The sequence below is a fragment of the Accipiter gentilis genome, chromosome 1 (genome assembly GCF_929443795.1).
Source record: "Accipiter gentilis chromosome 1, bAccGen1.1, whole genome shotgun sequence".
Classification (NCBI taxonomy): Eukaryota; Metazoa; Chordata; class Aves; order Accipitriformes; family Accipitridae; genus Astur; species Astur gentilis.
The window spans coordinates 8265772-8287791 of record NC_064880.1 but is presented as its reverse complement, the minus strand read 5'-3'; the positions used below and the strand labels follow the sequence as shown (position 1 = coordinate 8287791).

The 22020-nt window shown below is 50.6% G+C and overlaps 2 protein-coding genes across 8 annotated transcripts; both read left to right on the top strand.

Annotated features, from left to right (window-relative positions):
• Nucleotides 1–235: 235 nt before the first annotated feature.
• Nucleotides 236–18580, top strand: SZRD1 (SUZ RNA binding domain containing 1). 7 transcript variants are annotated; one of them, XR_007505094.1, is made up of 7 exons: nucleotides 239–565; nucleotides 741–867; nucleotides 12675–12724; nucleotides 13708–13962; nucleotides 14573–16753; nucleotides 16855–16931; nucleotides 18493–18580. XR_007505094.1 is itself a non-coding variant. In XM_049795509.1 (5 exons), the coding sequence occupies exons 1-5, from the start codon at nucleotides 471–473 to the stop codon at nucleotides 14673–14675; spliced, it is 627 nt and encodes a 208-aa protein (XP_049651466.1). In that variant the 5' UTR covers nucleotides 236–470; the 3' UTR covers nucleotides 14676–16815. The 7 variants fall into 7 exon arrangements, 6 of the variants coding, with proteins under 6 accessions (XP_049651466.1, XP_049651334.1, XP_049651646.1 ...); XM_049795509.1 differs by lacking the exons at nucleotides 16855–16931; nucleotides 18493–18580 and having other exon boundaries at nucleotides 236–565; nucleotides 13711–13962; nucleotides 14573–16815; XM_049795377.1 differs by lacking the exons at nucleotides 16855–16931; nucleotides 18493–18580 and having other exon boundaries at nucleotides 14573–16815.
• On the top strand, nucleotides 17368–21942 carry NECAP2 (NECAP endocytosis associated 2). Its single transcript, XM_049795240.1, has 8 exons — nucleotides 17368–17788; nucleotides 18493–18593; nucleotides 18699–18803; nucleotides 19281–19362; nucleotides 19939–20047; nucleotides 20329–20500; nucleotides 20652–20736; nucleotides 21119–21942. The coding sequence occupies exons 1-8, from the start codon at nucleotides 17682–17684 to the stop codon at nucleotides 21165–21167; spliced, it is 810 nt and encodes a 269-aa protein (XP_049651197.1). The 5' UTR covers nucleotides 17368–17681; the 3' UTR covers nucleotides 21168–21942.
• Nucleotides 21943–22020: the final 78 nt, after the last annotated feature.

Below are 22020 nucleotides of genomic sequence, written 5' to 3'. Positions count from 1 at the left end.
CCGGCCCCGCATCACATGACCGAGGAGGGGGCGGAGAGACGAGAGTCACGTGGCAACGCGCACCATGATGGGAAGGTCAATTCTCCCCCCACCCCACCGCTTCCATAGCATAGAGGCCTTTTTCTGGCGGGGGGAGGCTGCCATGTTTGGAAGGTCTCGCCAGAGGCACGCGCGCCGTCCCGCCGCCATGTTGGAAGAGGCGGGCGGGCGAGGCCGCCATGTTGGGGAGGTCGGCTCTGAGAAGAAGGTGGCAGGGCGGCTCCCTCTCTTCCCCGGCCTCCTCGCAGGCCTCGGCCGCCGCCCTTTTCCTCATATCTCGCCCCTTCCCGGGCTTCCCTCCTCAACCACTCCCCGGGGAGGCACAGCTGGGGCCCGGACACCCTCCTTGCCCACAGGGCCAGGGCCCCCCTGGCCACCTGCCACAGCGCTGCCATGTCCCTGCCTCTCCCCCATGGCCTGGCCACCTCCTGATGGCAGGAGGTGAGGTGAGGATGGCTGGTCAGGGAGAGGAGATGGGACCTGTTACCATGCCTGAAGGACAGCGGGTGCCCGTTTCGCCACGGAGGTGAGGAAAGGAGGGAGCCCTCGGTGCTGCTGGAGCCCTTCCCCGTGGGGGTATGTACCTCTAGGCATGTCGGGTGTGCGTTTTGACATGCAGTTGTGCTGCCAAGTTGTGGATGACATTATTCCTCTGGGGAAGGGGCAGAGGAAGACACTGCCATCCTCTCTGTCTTCCACAGACCTGCATCTACGACAGAGGTTGCTGCTCAGCATCCTGGCCACATGCCCTGCCAAATTGGCTGCCCCAGGTGCCTTGCAGAGGCCTGGGATTACCTGAAAGGAGATGTGGAATTTGTTCACAAGGATGTAAGTAACCCAGCATTCACCCAGGTGTGTGTATATGAACATTAAGATCACATTCCCGAAAGATCCGCAATGCCCCCACATGTTTTTGTGGGACGCTTGGTCTCGAACAGGGGTGCCGTGAACGGTGAATTGGATTTCTTACGGCATGGGCAAAAGCGGCAGGATGGAGGGAAGCGTCCAAGAATAACGGCGCTGTGATGCTGAATAGGCTACAGATTGAGCCAACAATGCTGGGCACTGGCTGCTTGAAAACACAGTTCCTGTTTCCTTCTGGAAAAATCCCAGAGGATGGGTAGGAACAGCCCAAGGCTGCTGCACCCTTTCCTCCCACCCGCATCGCTCCCGTGAGCCCTGCACCTCTCCCAGGGAGGGGAGACGCTGTCTCCCACTCCTCTGGGATGCCAAAAAAATTGAAATCCCGGGATATAAATCCCACCCTGAGCGCCATATGCTCCGCAAAATCCTGCTAGCGGCTCTGCTTTTGATAAACAGCCCCCCAAAACTCAGCTGCAAGGGTGCCTGGCAGTTCCCTGTCCAGATTTTGAGCTTGGCAGAGGAGAGGGAGACATGGGGGGGCTGCAGAGGGGGCCAGGGCAAACCACAATGTTTGTTTCAGGATTTTTTTTACCCAGAGGTTTATTTAATTTTTTTTTAAGAAGCCAGTCGCCATCTGCCGGTAAGCTGCAGCTCTCAGGTGGGGTGTTTGGGGGAAAGTTTAAGGATTTAAGGACAGTTTCTGTAACTCCCTGTCCGAACGTTTGATTTTTTTAGGATGCTGGAAGGAGCATTTAATTTTGCAGCGAGGAAAACTAAATGCAGCCCTCCCCCCAGATACCTTTGTATCGCTTGGAAGCTCAAGGTAATACATTGGTGTGGTGAATATCCCAGCTACAAACGAGATAAACGTAATAAATTGGTTTTATTTTTGAGAAATCTAGCTGTTTTTTAAAGGTTGGAGCTGAAGTGGGATCTCCTGCCCCTCAGGAGATTTAAGAGCAGCTGAGAGCTTAGATGAAAAGTGATACAAATTGGGGTGATGGAAGGACACACGGACATTTCGATGCCTGCAGGAGGGGTGCTGCGGTGAGCGGTTGGGTTAACGGACTAGATTTGCTAAAATCAGGGTGGCTGCTTTGGTCAATAACCCCTAAATTATGGAAAAATGCCCCCAAACCGCCAAGCTCTTTGACCGTGGAACCATCCGCGCTGCTGATGCCTGTCATGCGCTGCTTTGGCTTGGCGTGTGCTGTTGAGAAAAGCACTGGCTCCGTGGGGTGTGAGTGTGCAAGTGTCACACGCGTGTGTACCCCCACCCCGTCTCTTTGGCCAGTCCTCCCGCCCGCCAGGGGGCGCGGGCGCTCTACGCCCCCCAGCCGCGTGCCCGCCCTGCCGCACGTGGCCGCCCTCAGCGACCCACCGCGCATGCGTTCTCCAGGCCTCCCGCCCTTTCCCTACGGTGCGCAGGCGCGGCGGGCGCAGGCCGGTAGGCGGTGGCGGCGCAGGCGCGCGGCGGGCGGCGCGCGCATGCGCGGGGCACGGGCTGGCGGCGGCGGCGGCGGAGGGGAATTAAAATGGAAGATGAGGAGGTCGCCGAGAGCTGGGAGGAGGCGGCCGACAGCGGGGTGAGGGTGGCTGCTTGTTGGCGGTGCGGGCGGGCCGGGGGTGGTGAGGGGAGAGGGGAGAAGCGGTCCGGTGGCGCTTGAGGAGGCGGTGGGGTGCGGCCGGCGGGGCGGCGGGCCCGGAGCGCCTGCTAGGCCTCTTAAAGGGACCGCGGCTTCCCTTGGCGCGGGGGGCTGTAGACTGGCCCCAGGCACTCCCGTTCGCCTCTACTTCATCCCCCGGTGCTGGGGCTGCCGAGGGGAGCCGCTCCCTGCTTGTCGTCCCGTTCCCGTTTATCTCCTCGGTCTCCAAACCAACTACTGTGTCCCCCCGGGCCTTGTGGGGCTGCGGGCAGGGCGGCAGCGGCTGGTCAGTGCGGGTCGTAGCCGAGCCCGGAACAAAGCTTCTCTTGCCGGCGAGCATGTGGTAGGTGCTGGGAGTATGGCGGGTAGCTTGCTCCCTCTGCTGAGGGGTTCTGACAAAACGTGCCTTCCTGGCGTCATGTTAGCCTTTGCAGGGCCTCTGGGGAGAGGTGGGTGGGCCGCATCTCATGGGGTGTAGCGGGGGAGCCGGGGGTGCACGTGAAAAGCCCTTTCTCCCCCTTGTTCGAGATGAACGTGCTTCTTCGTTAGAGCAAAACGTGGGGAGTCTTAATGTGGCCTAGTGCAGCTTCCAGTGTTGTAGCTTAAGTTCTCGCCTGGTTTTAATAGCTGGCTCGATAGTTGAAGTTTTCATCACGTCTCTCATGTTGAGAGATTCCAAAGCACTTATGTGTGTTGCACTTGCAAAATAAAATCATTATTTTAGCAGGAGTGTGGGTGGGTGGATCTGCAGGGTATTCACAACAGCGTGACAAGAGAAGGGAAACCATGTCTGCCAGGCAAACTCCTGTTCTAATAAGTTCAGTGGGCTTGTTAACGATCAGAGGGCAGAAGGACGTCGTAACAATGACTCGATGAGAAGACCGAATTTGATTCTGGTCAGGAGATTGGGTTACGGCTGGCCAGGAAGAGGGTAGCAAAATAGAGCCTGTAACTCAATGCCCTCGCCAAGCAGTGTGAGAGATGCCAGTGGCAGGCTGGCAGCGTAAGCGAAGCACTTGCCCTCTCTTCTTGCCAATGCCGTGAGACTGCAGTCATAGGAAGCTTCGCGCCAGGCGGCAGAGTTAATTCCAGCGCTTGTTAAATCATTCCATGAAGGGACATAGCCTGTGTCTTGGGAGCTGATGATAGCTGTGGCCTTGAGTAATGGTCTAAAATTGTAAGGCTGCTTAAATCCCAGCCATTGGTTGTCTTTCCTCTTTGTCCTTTCAGCTTGTACCTTTTAGGTGTTCCTTTAAAGCCCTTAGAAGGAAAAATCTCTGTTGCCTGTTCTTTCTCACATCCTTTTCTAGTCCAAACTGCTGAGAAGTTGTTTTCATAAACTCTGTGGTGCTTGTGTCACTGAGCAGAGAGTTTTCTTGAGGAGCCACCACCACACTTGCAGCTGCTTTTGCAGTTGTTGGGGCTTTGGATGCCTGCAAAGGCAGTTGGACCAACAAGAAAAGCGAGCTGTCTGTGGCAGGAGTTCTTCTTACGTAAGAGAAGAGACAGGAGCTGCCTTCTGGCATCCTCGTTTAGAAAGGTCATTTTCAAACCCTGCCCGGCAGGAAGGAGACCCTCTGCTGCTGCTGGTGGCCGCAGGAAGCGAAAAGCTAAGCGGGATGGAGCGGAGGAGAGCCCAACCTTTTTTTGTGGACCAGATGGGTGCAGGTGCCATGAGGGACTGCAGGCTTTCTGTACTGCTACAGAAATCAAAGCTACCAGAGGTAGGCAGGTTGAGAAAAGAGGAAGAGAGGGCAGGAAGAGGCTCTGTTGTAGAGCAGGCAGCGTGACAGTTTGCTCATTGGCAGTTGAAAGAGGGAGCGGGTGCTTCTGCTGTTCTCTGTGCCTCAAACCCTGCTGCAGTCATTGGGCAGGGGACCCTGGGAACTCCCCAAATGAGGTGGGCCTTCTGTTGAAGGCACGAGAGGAAAAATCGTGTGCAGGAAAAGTGTATGAGCTGGCCTGGTAGTGTCATCACAGGTTTTAGTTTTGTTTTGTGGTAGGGTTTTTTTTTTTGTCTTAAGAAATTTCCTTTATCATCTTCTTCCACCTTTATCTTTTTTGGTGTGGGTCTGTGGTGGCACGAGATGGATCCCAATGTAAAGGCACAAGATGTGACAGTCAGGGTCAGTACTCAGGAGGAATATGCACTAAAACATAAGAGACACCAAGGACCAGCTTTAAACATGTACTCTTCTCCTAAAACTTCATGCAGTTGACAGCCTGAGCTGGTTTTTTTCTGGGTTGGGTTTGTTTTTTGTTGTTGTGGGGGTTTTTTTTGCTCGTTTGTTTGTTTGGGTTTGTGGGTTTTTGGGGTTTTTTTTGACCCTTCAGCACATCTCTGAGGGAACAGTAGAGGTGTAGCAGGAGGTCCATGGTGGGCTTCTGGGATATGTTGCCTGCTTCTCTGTGTGTAATTTGTTTAATATTCCACCCAGAAAGTACATCAAATTTTCAGTGCTGATTGTTTTTTGTGTGTGTAGTTGTTGGTGTTAGGCTGCAAACTTCTCCTCGAGGTCTTAAAGAAGGTGGTTCTCAGCAATAGGCAGTTCCGGGCTGACCAGAGATGCCGTGGCCTCCTAGTTATAATGTTGCTTCATTTATCTCTTGCAGATCTGCCTTCCAAAACAAGCAGCACTACAGACTCACTCAGTTCGGGGAAACCCCCCAAAAACCTGATACAGACCTTCCGCTTTGGTTTGGTCAGTCAAGTAGCTGTAAAACAGATCCTCAAGCTTTTTTTTTTTGGGGGGGGGGGGGGGGGGGGGGGGTAGGGTGTCTTTAACGTGGCTTCCGTTTGTCTTTTAGTTTTCTGTGTCATCAGAATTACCCAGTGCTTACCAGAAAAAGGAGCAGCTTCGTGGGTATGTGCCACCCCCCGAGTGACCATATGCCCAGCAGATGCCCTCTGCTCCAGCAGCTTCACCTACCCCAGCAGTCCTCCAGGCACAGCGGTGTTAATGCTGATGCAGCAGAACTCCGTGGGGCCTTTAGACCTGTATTATCCAATGGCTATCTTAGAAATGTCTGTGAAATGAGGGGGTTTTGCTTGTGCGTCAGTTACAGATGGAAAACCAGTGTGTGAATAATGAATGAGTTGTCAAAGTTACGAGTGAGGATTGAAACGCCAGGCTTCAAAGACCCAGTCTGGGTTAGTAGACACTAACATGACTTAATGCATGGCTTGTTTTTCTTTTGTGTGGCCTAGATGGCTTTAGGGAAGAGGGAAATCATGAATGAGAGGTCTATTTGTGACATCCAAGTGTATTTACCTGGTTAAACTAATAATTAAACATCAGGTGGGAAGCTGGGCTCCAAAACTGGAGTGGAAGCCCTGTGTCCACAGTCACAGGTAATCCACAGCCCTGAGTTGGCACTTTTCAGCTGGATTGATTGCTTATTCCTTCTCTATCTAACTAGAATTTGAGTGTATCAGCAACTTCTTAATCAGTAACTTATTTCAAGTCAGAATCCAAGCAGATAAAACGTTAGTCTGGCAACCCAAAATAGTTTTTAAAATTAAAAAAAAGTAATCTCCTTGTGTGTCTTTTTTTTTCCACTCCAGTTTGCTGATGGACAGTTTGCAGGGCAGTTAGCTCCCACCTGCTGCCTACAACCTCCCAGCTGGTGCTTAAAACTTACCCTGCCACAGTCCAGAGTCTAGGTCCCTTGGTTAGCCTGCGCCTTGCTTCACCGATCACTGCCAGAAAGGGAAACCCCCTTGATCATCTGATTACTAGCCGCTTGGGGAGAATGTGAGCAGCCAAATGTGTGTGACTGAACTTTGTCCCTTGTGTGTGGGGACGGGGATTGTCACCTGCTTGTGTCATGGCGCTTGGTGAGGACAGTTCACCTGAGGTTTGCAAAAAAACTTGTTTCTATCATCTCTAAATTGGTCAATCTGTGAGTGGCAGAGAGGACTGCCCACCTTGGATTTCACCCTCCAGCAAAGGCAGCGCATTCACTGGTTATAAAGGTTTTGGCTAGTATTGCTTTGAGTTGCTAAATATGATCGAAGTACAGAGAAGTCAAAAGGGAAATATTTCGGAGTGTAACGCTGTGACCTCTGGTCTACTAACTGCTTGTGCGATCAGAGGAAAAATTAATGGGGTTTTGATGTGCAGGAACTGTACCCTGCAGAAAACCTGTGAGGATAACTGCTGATTTTTGATGTTGGGGCTGTGAGGATGGGTTTTGACTTCACGGACCAAAATGATTTTTGTAAAACTTTTGCTGAATGTTTGCTTTAGGTGTTTGTAATTGGTCAAAAAAAATCTTGAAACTGGGAAATGAAAGTTTCTGTTCCTGTTGCTCACTGTTACTTAGGCAGAGGCAGTTTGTTTGATGAGCAAAGTGATGCTTGTAGGTTGGGAATGAACAGGTACCTTAATACTGTGAAGTGAGTATTGGTTTTGGGATACAGCAGCAACCTCTGCGTTGCCCTGCCCAGGTCACTTGGGAGTGGTCTCTTGTTTCATACCTGCTCTTGCAGACCTTGATGAGCATCTGGATGTGCTGACTGACCCCACACAGGGACGTGGGTGCAGAAGGCAAAGGCGTCCCTCTGGATTAAGTGATGTTCTGGTGCCTTTGCAAAATAGCATGCAGAGGGCTTTTGCTAGGTTTTAGCCTCTGTTTTTTTTCTAGATTGATCAAGGGGTGTAAATATATTCCTGATCTGGATCTCCAAAGAGGTCTGTGTGACCTGCCTACCACAGGAGGTGTGAAGGGTGGGGAGGGAGAAGGAGCTGCAGCCCTCCCATATACTCCCCCTGCCCGCCCCCCCCCCCCCCCCCCCCCGCCCCCCCCCAATTTGTCTGTGCTAGGAATACCATGTGGCATCTGCCAGGCTTGTTCCCAAAAATACTCTCGTGTCTTGTTTCTCAATATACTAGTTGCCGAGAAGCGTTATCTACCTATGGAAGATGTAAACGCCAGTGCAACTTAAAAGCATCTGTGGCTTTGTTGGGTACAGTCCACTGCCAGGAATTAACGTAAGCAGAGTTACTTGGAGAATTAATTAATGGAGCAGTCTGATTCCCAATAGCCTCAGGAATTGGAATGTTCCAGTAATTAATAGAAGATTAATTTATCTTCAGAGGAAAGAAATAGGTAGCTAATGAGGAGTCGGCTTGGAGATATCTTAGGATTATATACTTCTGCTCTTACTTGACGGTGGGTTTTGTGAAGCAGTGAGTTGGATATCTGCAGCTGTAAGTTGTTGGGTACCCATGAACAGCTTTGGTAACCTCAGATGTTAAAACTTATTTTTTTCCTAAAGAAGAGAACATTAACCAGGCCTTGAAGTTTGTCTCCTGTCCTTTAGAAAATGCCAGAGTATCTGATGGTGCTTTTAATAAGCAGACGAGGCTTTGTTTTTAGCATTGGTGTGGGAGGATGCAACTCTAGCCTAAATTCCCTCTGTCTGGGTTTGATCTTAAACATTATTTGACTGAGCAAGGGTAGAAGGTTGTGTTTAGGAGCAATCTCCAGTAAATACATCAAAGAATGTGGTTAATGGTTTTCTAGAGCTGCATATTTGAAATGTTATCCAATTCCTAGGATAGCACAGCTTCCTTTATTGGGGACTGTCCTGTGCTCTGGCAGGAGGGCTGGTAGGTATCTCCTCTCGATTTCTGCAAAGTAACCTAATTTTGGAAGTAGAGGGGGAAATATCCTCCTAGTGTAAGGGATTTGTGGGAAGCCCATGTCTCCGCCTTCCTTCAAACATTCAGTTGTGGTTACTCACTAAACTTGAAATAAAAAACAGCCAGCAGTTATCTTGTTATTCCTTTCCCCTGTATCAGCAGAGCTTGGAGCTGCTGTTATTTAGTCTATTTAGAGAGTCTTTGCTGGCGATGATGGGAAGGATAATTCCTTATACGTGTCCGATGCGTTACAGTTATTCCAACAAAGCTCTTTAGACAACCGCTCAGGCTGACTCAGGTCTCGCTCTGTGCTTTGCAATATGCTAGAGAACTGGCTTTGCTTGGGAATCTGCCTAGACCCCATGTGAAACTGTGATCCATAGGAGCTGACCTCTGTAGGCGTGTTCCTTCCTGAAGGGCATGTTTCCAGGGTGTCCTGGGGGGAACATCTATCTCCAACTCAGCAGTAACACTGCAAAATTACCAGCTATATTGGTGGGATTCTTATTTAGAATGATAGACCATAGGAGTGTCAGATCTAAGCAGTAGGTTTGTGTCTTAGTGTCTGTGTCTAATTGCTTTCCAAGAGGTATTTTATTGATCCTTTTATGCATTCCTATTTTTCTCAGGGTTCAAGGGTAGGAAGGATGGCTGTGATGGGGCTGGAGTTCAGTTTCCATTACATTCTTATCTACAAATGCGGCTTAAATGTCAAAGAACAGTGTTGTCTTCATGCTGTTTGTTTGGGTCCTTTTTAGTATCTAGACATAATAGCACTAAAAATAGTTAGTTGAGATTCTTTACTAATCTTTGGGGAGAGTGTTTTGATCGGGGGTATAAATGAGGCTTAGTTCTTGATTATATAAATAAGTTTGTTTGGGAAATGAAAGCTAGGAGGGCCTCCTAAGAAGATTCATAACTGGTTTTTATATGGTGCAATCTGCCCAGCTACTGGGTATGTGCAGCACGATGTCCTCGAATGCCAAGTCTAACTGCCTCTCCTGTGAGCTCGTGCCTTTGGGTTGTTGTAGTTCTTCTGGCACTTGCCCTGTAAGTCAGGTCCTAATTTTATCTTGTTACCCACACAGCTTGGTGACAGTGTGACATAGCAGTGCAAAGGGAGCAACATCAGCAGACGAACAGATTGGTGGAAGGCAGTGGCAGGTTTTTTTTGTTTGGGTTTTTTTTGTTTTTTTTTTTTTTTTAATTAAGAATAAGCCATGTCAAGGTTTTCCTGCTTCTCAAGCTCGTAAATTCGTGCAGCGTGATCCCCATCATAAACTGCTAGCTGCGTGAGGCTGCTAATGTCTTGGGTTGTTTCTGCAGGGCGATTAAGGGCTGCCCATTTGAATTGGCAATGCTCTTCGTGCTTGAACACCTTCATACCTACAATTCCAAACACAGTAGTATTAAACACTGAGAGTTTGCAGTGCTGTGGCTTTTGCTCAGAAAAGACGGGGTCAGTCCCTGCATTTAAAAGGAAACACAACAACTTCTAACACAACAAGAGGTGTGTGTGAGGTGGGGAGCTACTTTTTTACGCTAGCTATCCACTTTGAACACAAAGGAAGACTTTTTTTACACAAGAGTTCAGTGGATATCTGCAGGCAGCTGGAATCCCCTCAGCAGCGCTGGGAATTATGAGGATTTTGTAAGACGAACAGTTGTTTGGATGGGGTGAGAGTGATACGTGTATATGTGGTGGGGATGATTGTTTTATATTATTCTGCCAGGATTTCTACGTGTGGAGGAAGCCTCTTGTTTTGGAGAGTACATAGTGGTTCTAATAGCTGCTGATGTTGTAACTTAGAGGATATTTTAGCTGCCCATTACTTTGCTGCTTGGTGAAGAGCACCCCAGACAGAGAGCAACTGTTGAGCCTGAGTGCGGCGGCTTATGAACCAGGACTGTGCATGTTTGCTTAGTGACTACTGGCAATTCCGGAGGGATGAGAGGCAAAAATACCAAATTTTTTGCAACAAGTGGTGTGTACAGAAGTAGGAAGGAGTGAAACAGACTGTAAAGGGCTCATTTGGTGAGGGGTGTCTTGATGGCAGGGTTTGAAGGATTCCCTGGAATAAGTTTGCATGTGTTGATCAAATCAAAGAACTAGGTTTTTTTCTGGTAGGGGAAGCTGCAGGCTCTGGTGTCAGAGGATGAAGTCGGAGGAAGTCCGGTGCGTGTGAGGGTGTGAAGAGCTGTCCAGCCGTCCTCAGAGTCAGTGTGACTGTCGCATTAATCAGAGTGTTTTTCAGATGCTGAGGTTGAACTGACGCTTTTCAATTACAGGATCTTGTAGTCTGATGTATGGACCACAACTTTAGCCCCAAGACTCACCTGCAAAGCCACTAGGAATGTAGAAACGTAGCTTTTGTCAAAGCCATCTCTCCTCTGCCAGGAAGGAGAGAGGTGAGAGCAGAGTGGAGCCTTCCTCGTGGCTACTGTGTGGCTTGTCATACTTTTGTGCCCCATGGTCCTCACTGTGGGCTGTTGAGCCTGTCTGCCCTAGCTGGGTGGTTCAGTGCTGTGGTTCTGACTCACAGCTGGCTTCATAGTCACTGCACGGTGCCGAAATGAGTTGCGATGCTCTTGAGCACGCTTTCCGTGCCTTCTGCCCCGTCTTCCTGTCGTCCCTCTCCCCCACGCGCTGAAGTATTTTATAAAGGATATTTAAGGAAGCTTCCTTCCAGTCCACCGCTTCCAGAAGGCCCTGGGGAGGAGCGGTTAACTATTCGAGTTTGAAAACGTGTTCTAAGGACTCTTCTATAGCCGGATATCACCTCTTCTGGCATAGTGTGAGCAGATGAGCTAACCCCTTCCCCTTAATCTGACTTTCATTGTTTGCTGCCACCCTCTCTACAACATCTCCATCCTTGCCAGGATATCCGTTTCCCTGCTGCCTGTTCCCAGCTGGCTGTTCCTCTGTCTGTGTGGGCCGTAGGCAGCTGATGCACATTTTTTCTGTCCTCCTGAGCAGCATTGGGATGGGATTTTCCTCCCAGTCCTCTGGAAGAAGAAGGAAACTGCAGGTGTGTTTGCCCTCGATGGGAGACTCTAGCTGTGACCTGGCCTCCAGCTAAATGCCATGTGGAGCCCTTGGCTGGTTTTGTTCTTACAAATCACCTATTGCCTCTCAGTACAGAGTTTGGTACAAAATTCAACCTCCTACCCACCTTTTGTCTTCCCAAAATGGTTTATAACTATTCCCTTCTAGATGGAGGCTACCGTGGGCTGTTGGCCTGCGTAGCTGCGTGACCAAGAGCAAACACCATGATTTGGCATCTTGTAGAGACTTGTGTTCATTCCGTGCTTACTGGGGCATCGGGGAATTGCCGTGCAAACCAGTTTCTTTACCGGCTTGCGCCTGTTGCGGTTTTTGATGGCAGGGTAGGCTTCAATGGCAGCAAGCTTTCAGTGTAGTTAGGCAAATTGGCCTGAAAAGTAGAGCAGCTGTGTCCTGCCAGAAGCTTGGAATTTCCTTCAGTATTGCCAGTTATCGGCTGGCAAAACTAGGACACTCTCAGGTAGTTTTTTTTCCCCTTCATTGATGATTAAATAAAATACATTGCTGTTTCAGAGGCTCTTTTAATAGCGTCGGCAGTTGTGAGAATCTAAAGATATCAGCGAGGCTGGGGAAGGTTGCCTAAAGAGAGATTGAGACTGAAAGCTGGCTTTATTTTTCTATTCAGCAAGGTTTCTCTGCATAATTGCTCCAACTGAAAAATGTAAACACCTTTGCGAAGGTAGGTGCAAGCCTTGGACAGAAGTTTACATGTTTAAAGCCACGCTCTGTTGGCATTCAGGGGTGATTAATACGTCTTTCCGCCGATTGATGACTCGGCAGCTGTGTTGCAAAGAGAAGGAGAAGCGCAATAAGATTCTGCTTTGCTCCGACGAGTCCTTGGGTGCATGTCGGGCAGGGCAGGGGACTTTTTTGTGAAGGAGGGTTATTGCAGCAAGCAGCAGGAATGCGGACCTGCCGGCTAGTCCTCTAAATGGCTGCAGGCTCTGGGGCTGAGCTGCCCTGCTGAAATCAAGCATGTAGACTGATGCGGATCACCCCATCCGGCTGCTGCTGCTTCTTCTCTGCCCGAGAGGTTTGGCGCCGGTTCCTGCTCGGATCTGGGCATACCTTGCTGTGTATTCCTGTGGCTCTTTAACCTTAATAGAACTTTCTTGCCAGCTGAAGTCCTTAAAATGAAAGATGAGCACCTCACAGCTGCCCTCTCACTGGGATACACAAAATCCACAGCCTGCTGTAGGTGTATTAATGGCTACAGTAGAATATACGCAGTGGCTTTGCTCTTCTCTGCCTCTTGATTTGCAAGTCATCCTCAGATGGAGATGCACGCTCTCTCTGTCCCCTTTATAGAGTTGCAGTATGGAAGAGTGCAATTAAATGTGTGTGCAGACAGGCTTGAACTCCAATCTCCAAGGCAAGCCTTCAAGTTTTTATTTTTATCTCCTTCCTTTCTAGGAAATAGACAGACGGTTGGAAAAGAAGCTGAAGATCACGCAGAAGGAAAGGTAACAATGCTGTACGGTTTAGTAAAAAACCTTTTTTCTGAGGTGCTGTTGGACATCTGAAGGCCTGGGGAGTGGCAACAGTGGGGCAACAGCTTCAAACTGAACAGAGTGTGCTGGGTTTGAGTTCAGAAATAGGGAATCTCTGTAATCATGCCACTAGATGGCCCTTTCAATCCATAGCAGGGTAGTGGAAAGCTTCTTGAGAGTGATTTTATTTCAGAGCCTGGTCTTCCAGACTGGATGTAGCTACAGCTATGGGGAAGCCATTTAAGAAAAAGACACTCAGAGGAAGAAACGGGTGAGTCAGGTAATCCTAACTCATGGCCCTAGATTGACTTGCTGTGTCTTGCATCAGTAAGATTTTCTTTTCCTGCTTACTTTGGGTTGGGGCAGGGGCGTGTGTGTTATTCTCTTCTAGCAGAAATATTTCTAATCACTTCTGACAAGTCTTTTGTTGTTGGGGTTTTTTTCCCCTTTGATTCCTAGTAGGCCACTTAGAGTCATGGTATTACTTCTCTGGGACTTCCTCACAGAGAAGGGACCATAAAAAAAATTCAAATGGTGAGCCATGGGCCAAGGCCGGTTCTGAGAAGTGAAATAGCAGGGTTGGAGCAGAAGGCCAGGTATCCTGGCAAGACGAGCCCTAAAAGTCCTTGCAGGGAATGGAATCAAGGTGCTTATCCCAATATCTTCAAATAGAAATGCTAAAACTTTTGCCCAGTGTCTGCTTCGCATTCTTTTGGTCAAGTTTAAAGATGTCAAATGCAGCAGGGACTGGTTTTCTGTCCCTGACTGAGCTAACCGCCTGCAAACCTGCCTGCCGCTCTAGTTTAGAGTTAGAAATATAACAAGGTCTTTAATTATTACAGGCTGCCTTCTTAATCACGGGAATGATGTCTGACAGGGAGGAGTTCACATGCAGAGCAAAAAACATGCTCACTATAGAAAACAAAATACCAACCAAATGTTTTTCTTTTAAACAGTAGAAAGTCAAAATCTCCTCCTAAAGTGCCGATCGTGATTCAGGACGACAGCCTTCCTGCAGGTCCTCCCCCGCAGATCCGCATCTTGAAGAGGCCGACAACCAACGGTGTGCTTAGCAATCCCAACTCCGCCAGCAGGCCGGCCTTCCCCGTGAAATCCTTGGCGCAGAGGGAGGCAGAATACGCAGAAGCCAGGAAACGAATATTGGGCAGCGCAAGCCCCGAAGAAGAGCAGGAGAAACCCATTCTAGATAGGTGAGAGCAGCCTTTCATGCCGTGACAGCTTTGACTGCTCTCCTCGCAAACACCTTCCTGTCAGAAGGAGGGGGACAAGCGCCTTGAAGAGTAAAGTGAGGCCGGCAAGGAGAAAGGAGTGCTTTGTTAACAAGCAGGGCATCATAAATCTCAAATATATGGGTGTTAAGGGAAGCACTTATGGGAAGTGCCTGATAAGGCCATGAAGTTATCTTAGACCCTTGGAAGAGTGTGCTGGGTGTTTAGAGGGGAATGCGGGCAACTGGAGTTATCCTGGTGGGGCATATCCTCATCTTCCCTGAAGTTTTTGACTTAAGGGAGCTGCCACGTGCGGGCGGGAGAGTCGAGCTTAAGCACTCTTAAATGAATGCAAGTTTTTTGAAGGCACCGTGCTCGCCCTTTTATTTGCAGCGTGGGTCTCAGAGACTCTTTGGAAAGAAATGGAGTGCTAGTTCAATTTCAGTTGCGTTCCCAGTCCCAGGGAGCAACGTGTGATGATTGTCCTGTGGCAGTGACTTCCCACCAAGACAGGTGCAGGAGTATTTGTTGAAGGTGTACAGTGTTAATGCAGCTGTGTTGCCTCCACCTCTGATCACCTTTCTCCTTGCAGGCCGCCGAGGATCTCCCAGCCGGAAGACACCAGACAGCCCAATAATGTGATTAGGCAGCCCCTGGGTCCCGATGGCTCACAAGGCTTCAAACAACGCAGATAAATGCGGGCAAGAGATGCTGCTGCAAAAGGCAGGGTCCGCCGCCACGGGTCGCACTGCCGTGACGGACAAACGGACTTGAGCAAAGGGAACTACCTGGTTTATTTGCACTGTGATCCCCTTTGCTCTGCCCACTGTGACCTTCAACCCCACGCACTGTGACCTCCCCTCTCCACCCACTGTGACCGGCAAACCAAGAAGGGCTGTCCCCAAGTCACTGTAAAAGGAAAGGGGACAACGAGGCGGGGCGGGGGGGTTATAAAGGACTCGGATGGGTGCAGGGAGTCGTGTGTGTGCCACTTGGGTTGAAGCTAGCGCCAGCAATAATGTTTGTTGTATTCGTAACCTGGCATTTAAGGAAAAAAAAATGGGAAGCCTCCCCAGATGCGCATGTTGTCCTCATCACTTTAAGAGCAAGTTCTGTTTCAAAGGATCTCTTTTATTTTATTTTTTCTTGTTTGTTTTCTGTATATCAGATCAATGGAGTGCATGGGAAGGGTTTTAACTGTTTGTTTTAATTGAGAGAGGTAGTTAAGTGTTCAAAAAGGAGTTTCAATGAATTTCTGCAACTTTCATGGCTCGGGTTTGGCAAGCTCTCGCTTCTTGTTCTCTATTTCTACCGCTGCCAAGCACGTGGAAGTGGACTCCCAGATACCTGGCCTTTCCGATCGCCGTGGGAGCCGTTGGAGTCCGACGACCTAGTTTACGTCTTGCACCTGTTAAAGCTTGCCTAGTATTTTCTGCTGGCTTTGAGGAAAAGCTTAAAATACATCTTTTTTTTTTTTTTTTTTCTTTCTGTACTTGGGGAGAAGGGAATGTAGACCGATCCCGTGAAAATGCCTGCTGCCCGGCCGTTGTTTGTGGCAGAAGGACGCAGGCTGTGAAGAATTAGGGCTCTGTTGTGAGGAGCAGAATAGCCGGCGCCGCTCCGGTCTGTGAAATAAATAGGCAGCAAGGAGCCCCGCTCCGTACGGCCCACACTTGTCAAGTGGCTGGTGTAACGACGGGGAATGCAGGATGTCCCGCGGGTCCGAACCCGAGTGGCTTAACGATGGAGTGAAGGCTCTGATCGCTCTCTTGGTCATGGTACGAGCTGCGTTTACATCCCAAAATCGCAGACGTTGGGAACAAAAACAGTGTTGGATAAAGTCTGGATGATTCCCCCGTCTTCCTGGCGGCAGCCAGCTCCCCGCGAGGCTTCAGGGAAGGGATTTTCCTCCTCTGGCTCCTGGGAAGAGGACAGGGAGGCTGGTGGCCTGCAAGAACGTGGATGTTCACCCTCCAGACGAAGCTGACTTACCTTTAATATCGCTTAATACTGAGGGATTAGATGAACACTAAATGCTCTTCTTGGAGGGGACGGTACCTAGAAAACCATTCTGGTTCTCAGCGGATTATTCTGTATGGCTGCGCTCTTCCTGCCTCTTCGTGCTCAGTAGGTTCAAGGGTAAACAAGCGAATCTTGACGTCTTCTACCTGATGGGAAGCGACCATACAAAAAAACATGTATGGAAATACAGCTTAAAAAAAGAAACAAAAAACAAATGGTAAAATAAAACTACCTGTGTATAAAAAGAATCCGCTAGAGCGTTAATTAGCTGATTAAAGCACCGAGGACGGTGGTGAGGTGGGGACGGGCAAATGTCCCCTGGGCATCCCCAACCACTGGCACTTTTTTTGGGGGGGTGTGTGTGTCTTTATTTACCCCCCCGGCCCAGGCTGGTGGTCAGGATGAGTCCCCGGGGGGGCGCGGGAGAGGAGAAGGACGTCAGCAATAACCGTAGTCACCGCGCCTTTCCTTAATTATTACTAAAAATAGCTTCTAATGGCCAAAAAAACCCCCGAAATCCATCCAGTTCCTGGTGTAGCTGGCCAGCGTTAAAAGTTGCCGTATCCGGCACCGAAATCTCCAACTCCGGCGCTGAAATCTCTGTCTGGCACCGAAATCTCCTGGCTCCTCCATCCCGGTGACCAGGATACGTCCCGCCCGCGGGCAGGGCTCGGCGGCGTTCCTGCGGAAAGCCCCTTCGTCCCGGGAAGGTGGAGGATAAACACGGTACCGCGTGTTTTCACCCCAAAATGTGCGCCGAAAAGAAAACGTTTTATAAATTGTATTTTAAATAAATGTCTTTAAACTTTTAAAGACTTACTTTTTTTTCTCCTTTATCCCCGTCTCTCGCAGGGGCTGCTGCAAGAAGGATGTTTCGGTGGCAGCTTAAGCTCCCAGCACGAGTAGATCCTTAAAAATTCATCAGGAAGGTAAAATCTGGGAGTGTTCGGCCATAATTGTGCCGGTGTTTACCCCAAAAGGGGAAATCTTGTCCCATATTTAGGCTTGCTGGGAAGATGTGGTCCGAGGAGGGTGGGAGGTGACAGTGCTTGGAGGGAAGATGTGGTTTCCAAACCTGGGCCTGAGCTGTGACTGTGCTGCCTCTCGCCATGGAGGATAGAAGCAGCAATTTTTATTTTATTTATTTAGGTTTTTTGCAATGTTCTGGCCTCCCTGCTTGGGTGTTGTGCTCGATAACTGTCAGAGGCGGCGGGCAGAGGCTGTTGGGGTGCCTCTGGCTGAGGTCAGGAGGGGTCAGAGTGTGCCGACAGCTCCTGCAAGCCCTGACTCCCCTTTAATTCTTTTTTTTATTTTATTTTTTTAAGGTGCAATGAGGAAAAAAAGTCCCTTTTAGTGACTTGGAGTTGCTAGGTGGGGAGGAAAGGTGCTGCAGAAGCAGGCGCGGCTGGCGGTGTGCCCGGACGGGTCCGGGCTGGGAGCTGGCAGCCGCTCCCCGCGACCGTGTACTGGTTCCCAGTTCCAGCAGCCCACTGGGACCAGTTCCCCCCCTCACCTCCCCCGCCACCTCCCTGCAGTGGAGCCTCCCGCCCGCCAGGGGGAGCAGCGGCGGCTGGTGCGGAAGCACCTCCCCTCCCTCCGCTCCTCCGTCCCGCCTGGAGAAAGGGGGCGGTACCATCGAGGCGGCGGGCCAGAGCGGCGGCGGGCGGAGTTCCGCCGCGATGGCGGCCATGGCAGCAGAGGAGGAGGAGTACGAGGCGGTGCTGTGCGTGAAGCCGGCGGTGCACGTCTACCGGGTACCGCCGCGGGCCTCCAACCGCGGCTACAGGTGGGGCTTGCCCCTCTCTCGTGGGCCCTGTCCCGCTGTGGGGTGCTTCTGCCCCCCCCCCCCCCCCCCCCCCCCCCCGCTTTGGGTTACATGGCGTCTGTCCCCTTCCTCCTCATAGGATGTCTGCTCCTCCTGTCACAGGGGTGGGGGGGGTTTGCCCCCCTACCCGTGGGGTATGTGGGGCCTGCCCCTCGCTGTGGGGCAGCTAAGCCTGCCCCTAGTGAGGTATCTCTGCCGCCCACCCCAGCCCCACGGCCCCAGCGGGGTTTCTCCATCCCCCCGTGTGTTTTGAGGCTCCTCTCTCGTCAGCCCACAGCCTGGACTGAAGGCTGTCGTGGCAGAGCCAGGCTGTAGCTAACGCGGTTCAGCACCTCCGACAAACTGCTTTTGAGCTGGAGATCCTGCGGAAAAGGGAAGCGAAACCTTTTGTGCAATTCACGCCCGGTCCCTGCTGGGACCTGATACCTGATTTTGCAGGGGGCCAGCTGGTTTGGGGTGAAATGAGAGACATCGTGACGAATCTATCTCCTGCAGCGAGTCCAGGTGCAGGCGGGTTCTTGCTTGTGCCGCTTTGGTACTGTTAACGAGGAGAGTCAAGCAGATGAGCTCTGTGATGTGTTATGGGGGCATTAAAATAGGTCGGTGGTGTTGTCTGGGATGTGAGAGGCGGCTCAGACATCCATTGCTGTTTCAACTTTCTCTAGAGCTGCAGAGTGGCAGCTGGACCAGCCGGCGTGGAGTGGCAGGCTGCGGATCACGGCCAAGGGCAAGATCGCGTTCATTAAGCTGGAGGACAAGACCTCAGGTAAGGAGGAGGGAAGGCGACAGCTCTGCACGTCTTTGTGGGGAGGAAGACAGCGCAGAGACTTTACTCCCTGGTGTTAAGCTGCTCCCATTTCTCTTTTTTCAGGAGAGCTTTTTGCCCAGGCGCCAGTGGAGCAGTTCCCTGGCATCGCTGTGGAGAGCGTGACGGACTCCAGTAGATACTTTGTCATCCGGATTGAAGATGAGAACGGTACGTTGCGCTACACAGGGGACGGCTTGAAGGAACTTCCTCAGAAGGTCTTTAGTGCCCTTGCTGTTCTTATTTGTGAAGGATTCCTGCTTTCAAGGGCTAAATATTCCCTGCGTACGCTGGTAAAGGGATGAATTGTCTCGCTCCCACGTGCTAGCTGCGCTCTGTTCTTCACCAGGAATAAAAACAGTTTAATTTTGCTGCTTGGCATTAGCGTGAGGACGCCTCTCTGTGCAGGATTGTTACTGTGATGCCAACCTCTGCTTTGACTTGCTTATATTAATTTAAAAGCTGGTTTTACTAAGGCTGTACATGCACCCAACAAGCTAAACATATCTTCAGTCCCATATCTCAGTCTCCAGAGTCCCAGCTCCAGCTAGAGGAGGCGGCAGGCATGTGGGTATGCGGGGTGGGGTATTCCCTCCCTCTTCCTCTGCTGCTTTGCACTTCCAGCCCTCACTCTTCCTCCTTCCCCAGGCCGCCGTGCTTTCATCGGAGTTGGCTTTGTTGACCGAGGGGATGCTTTTGACTTCAATGTGGCTCTCCAAGACCATTTTAAGTGAGTTCTTGCCTCATCCCGTGTCCTCTCAGCTCAACTTTTTTTGCAGTTGTCCGCTAAAAATGGTGGGGGAGAGGAAGCTGTGAGCTCTTGTTGTGCTTGAGTGGGCAAGCGTGGTGTAAAGAGGTGGAAATGCCTGTTTCTCTGCACAGTGTTAGTGCAGGCAACTCTCCCTCTCTCAAATATTTCCCAGTCTGTATTAGCAGGGTCCCAAACTGGGCTTCCCAGTCCAAAATTGGGCATATTCCCTAATTCCTTTCCTTCTTTTCACATGCCACTGCTAAGGGGCTGCTCCTCAGGGACTGGGATGCTGCTCCAGCTGCAAGCAGATAGTGGGGCTTTGGGGCAGGATGGAATGTGCTGCTGGCTGGAGGATCCATGTGGCTCGAGCACTGACAGTCACTGGTAGGAATCATTCCCCCGGCACTGCCTGTAGCACATTGCTCCAGCAGGTGAGATCTCAGATCACATCCAGTGCCTCTGCCAGGGAGAGAGGATGATCTCAGGTAGGATTTGTCCAGGAGAGTCTCAGGCTGGTTGTTGACATGTTCTCTTCTGCTTATTTAATTCTTGCAGATGGGTGAGGCAGCAAAGTGAGCTGGCCAGACTGGCCGAGAACCCTGATCAGGGACCAAAACTGGATCTGGGCTTCAAGGAGGGGCAAACCATCAAACTCAACATTGCGGTGAGGGTCTTTTCCAGCTAAATCCGCTCCCAACCTTTCTCTTGGGTGGCATAAGAGGAAGCAGCAGCTTCTCCCCAAAAATCCCTGTGCAGGGGGGAGCCCGGAGCAGGGCTGGGTGTAGTGATTTGCAGAGGGGTTGTGTGACAGTTCCCTGTTACAGAACTGGGTCTCTGGCTTCATGGTGGGGCACAGCAGGTTTGTTCCCCAGAATAAAGCAGCTTGCCTTCATACTCTGGCTCTGGGTTTAAACATACCACCCAAGTTTCCCTCTCTTCTTTCAGAATATGAAGAAAAAAGAAGGACCAACAGGGAACACCAGACCGCGTCCCGCAGGTCTTGGGGGCCTGAGCTTGCTCCCACCACCTCCCGGAGGAAAATCTTTGGTTTGTCCTTCTGGAGAACGGCCATCTTCGCTCTCCACGCCTGCCCAGCTCCCAGGCACCCCAATCACAGGTCCGTGGTTACGCAGCGACAACTGTAATGCTCTTTAGACTCCATTTTATCCATCAAAGTTGGGAAAACAAAGGGGGAATCCTGGGGTAAGAGTGGGAGATAACTCCTGGTGTTTGTTTTCTCTCTTTCTGACTTTCCTGGCCGCCGACAGACTCCCTCTTGTCCTGGCCGCAGCCTGCTGCTGCTCCCTCTGCCGCCGCCACCGATGTCTGGGGAGACTTTGCCAAAGCTTCTGGGTGAGGCTCTGTGGGATTTGTGTGTGGCATGGGTGATCCCCACAATGTTAGAACACCCCCCATCCGGACCAAATCCCTCTGGTTTTCCTGAAAACTCCTGCTGAGGTGGTGGCACCACTTCATCCAAACATCCCTTTGGGATTTAAAAGCGACTCTGATGGCATATGTCACAATTCCCCGAATTCAGTGCGGGTCCGTGGGTGCTGCCTTCCTCTTCCTCCCAGCACTGTCGGCACACCTGCTCTAGTCTGCTCTGTGCAGCGGGGCGAGTTTTGGGGTGACCCCGGAGGATCTGTTTGTGGCTGCCTGACTCCCTCCCCACATGCCCCAGCCCCTTTCAATGTCTAAAACCTCTTTTTTCCCCCTTTTTCTCTCTCTTCAGGTCAGCTTCTACCCAGACTCAGGCGAACGCAGGCTGGGTTCAGTTCTGACCTGGGCCCCTCGTCTGCTCTTCCCCACATGGGTGCTGGGATCATTGCGATTCCTTCAGGACCAAAGCAGGGGCTTTGGGACACTGCTCCTGCCCTTAAGTCCCCCCCGGCATCAAAATGCTGAAATAAGTGCCAGAGAGCAAATGAACATATGCCTTAAAATGCTCCACGCCAGCGCCTTCTGCGTTGGGGGCCTTTTATTTTCTACCTGGATTGCAGCAAACCTCTGAGGCTTCTCCTTTTGCAGAAAAAGCTGTCAGCTTCGTCACCTCTCCTTAATAATGAGAGGGTGAGCGGGTGCTCAGAGCAGGACTCCTCTCACTCGCAGTACTGCCCCAATTAAGGTAGTTTTCGCTAAAGGTTTATGCGATAGAGCCTCCTCGGAGACCTCTCTGCTTTCTCCTCGCATATTTGGGCTGGATAAATCCTTCCCTCGGTGGAGAGCATCCTCCTGGAGACTTCTCACCTGCAAAATCCAGATGAACGCCTGCCTTAGCAAGATGCTGAGTGTCGCCCCAGTTTTTTTCTGAGCACTTAACTCTGATGCGGGAGGTGGGGAGCCGGACCGCTGCGTTTTGATGCTGAAATTCCTAATTTCTTGCTCCGGGAAGATTTTTTTCATCTCTATTTTGAAGACATTTTTCACTTCTTTCTGTGGACATTTTATTAAGTGATATATGCAATGAAGGACAGAATGGAGTTGGTCTCTTTGACAGAGCTGGGGTTGAAATTCCTCTTTAAACAAATAAATATTTTCTTACCTATTTATATTAAGGCCTTTCGGTGTACAAAGTCCTGCTTATTTTTTTTCAGTGCCTTGGATGTTTATTATTTCCATTTTTAACTGGATGAC

Excerpts from the sequence above, each read along its gene's own strand:
- SZRD1 (XM_049795377.1), top strand. The coding sequence starts at position 471 with ATGGCAGGAGGTGAGGTGAGGATGGCTGGTCAGGGAGAGGAGATGGGA. Across the intron at positions 868-12,674 it reads TGGAATTTGTTCACAAGGAT|GAAATAGACAGACGGTTGGA; the intron begins GTAAGTAACCCA and ends CTTCCTTTCTAG. Across the intron at positions 13,963-14,572 it reads GAGAAACCCATTCTAGATAG|GCCGCCGAGGATCTCCCAGC; the intron begins GTGAGAGCAGCC and ends TTCTCCTTGCAG.
- NECAP2 (XM_049795240.1), top strand. The coding sequence starts at position 17,682 with ATGGCGGCCATGGCAGCAGAGGAGGAGGAGTACGAGGCGGTGCTGTGC. Across the intron at positions 18,594-18,698 it reads GCTGGAGGACAAGACCTCAG|GAGAGCTTTTTGCCCAGGCG; the intron begins GTAAGGAGGAGG and ends CTCTTTTTTCAG. Across the intron at positions 18,804-19,280 it reads CCGGATTGAAGATGAGAACG|GCCGCCGTGCTTTCATCGGA; the intron begins GTACGTTGCGCT and ends CTCCTTCCCCAG.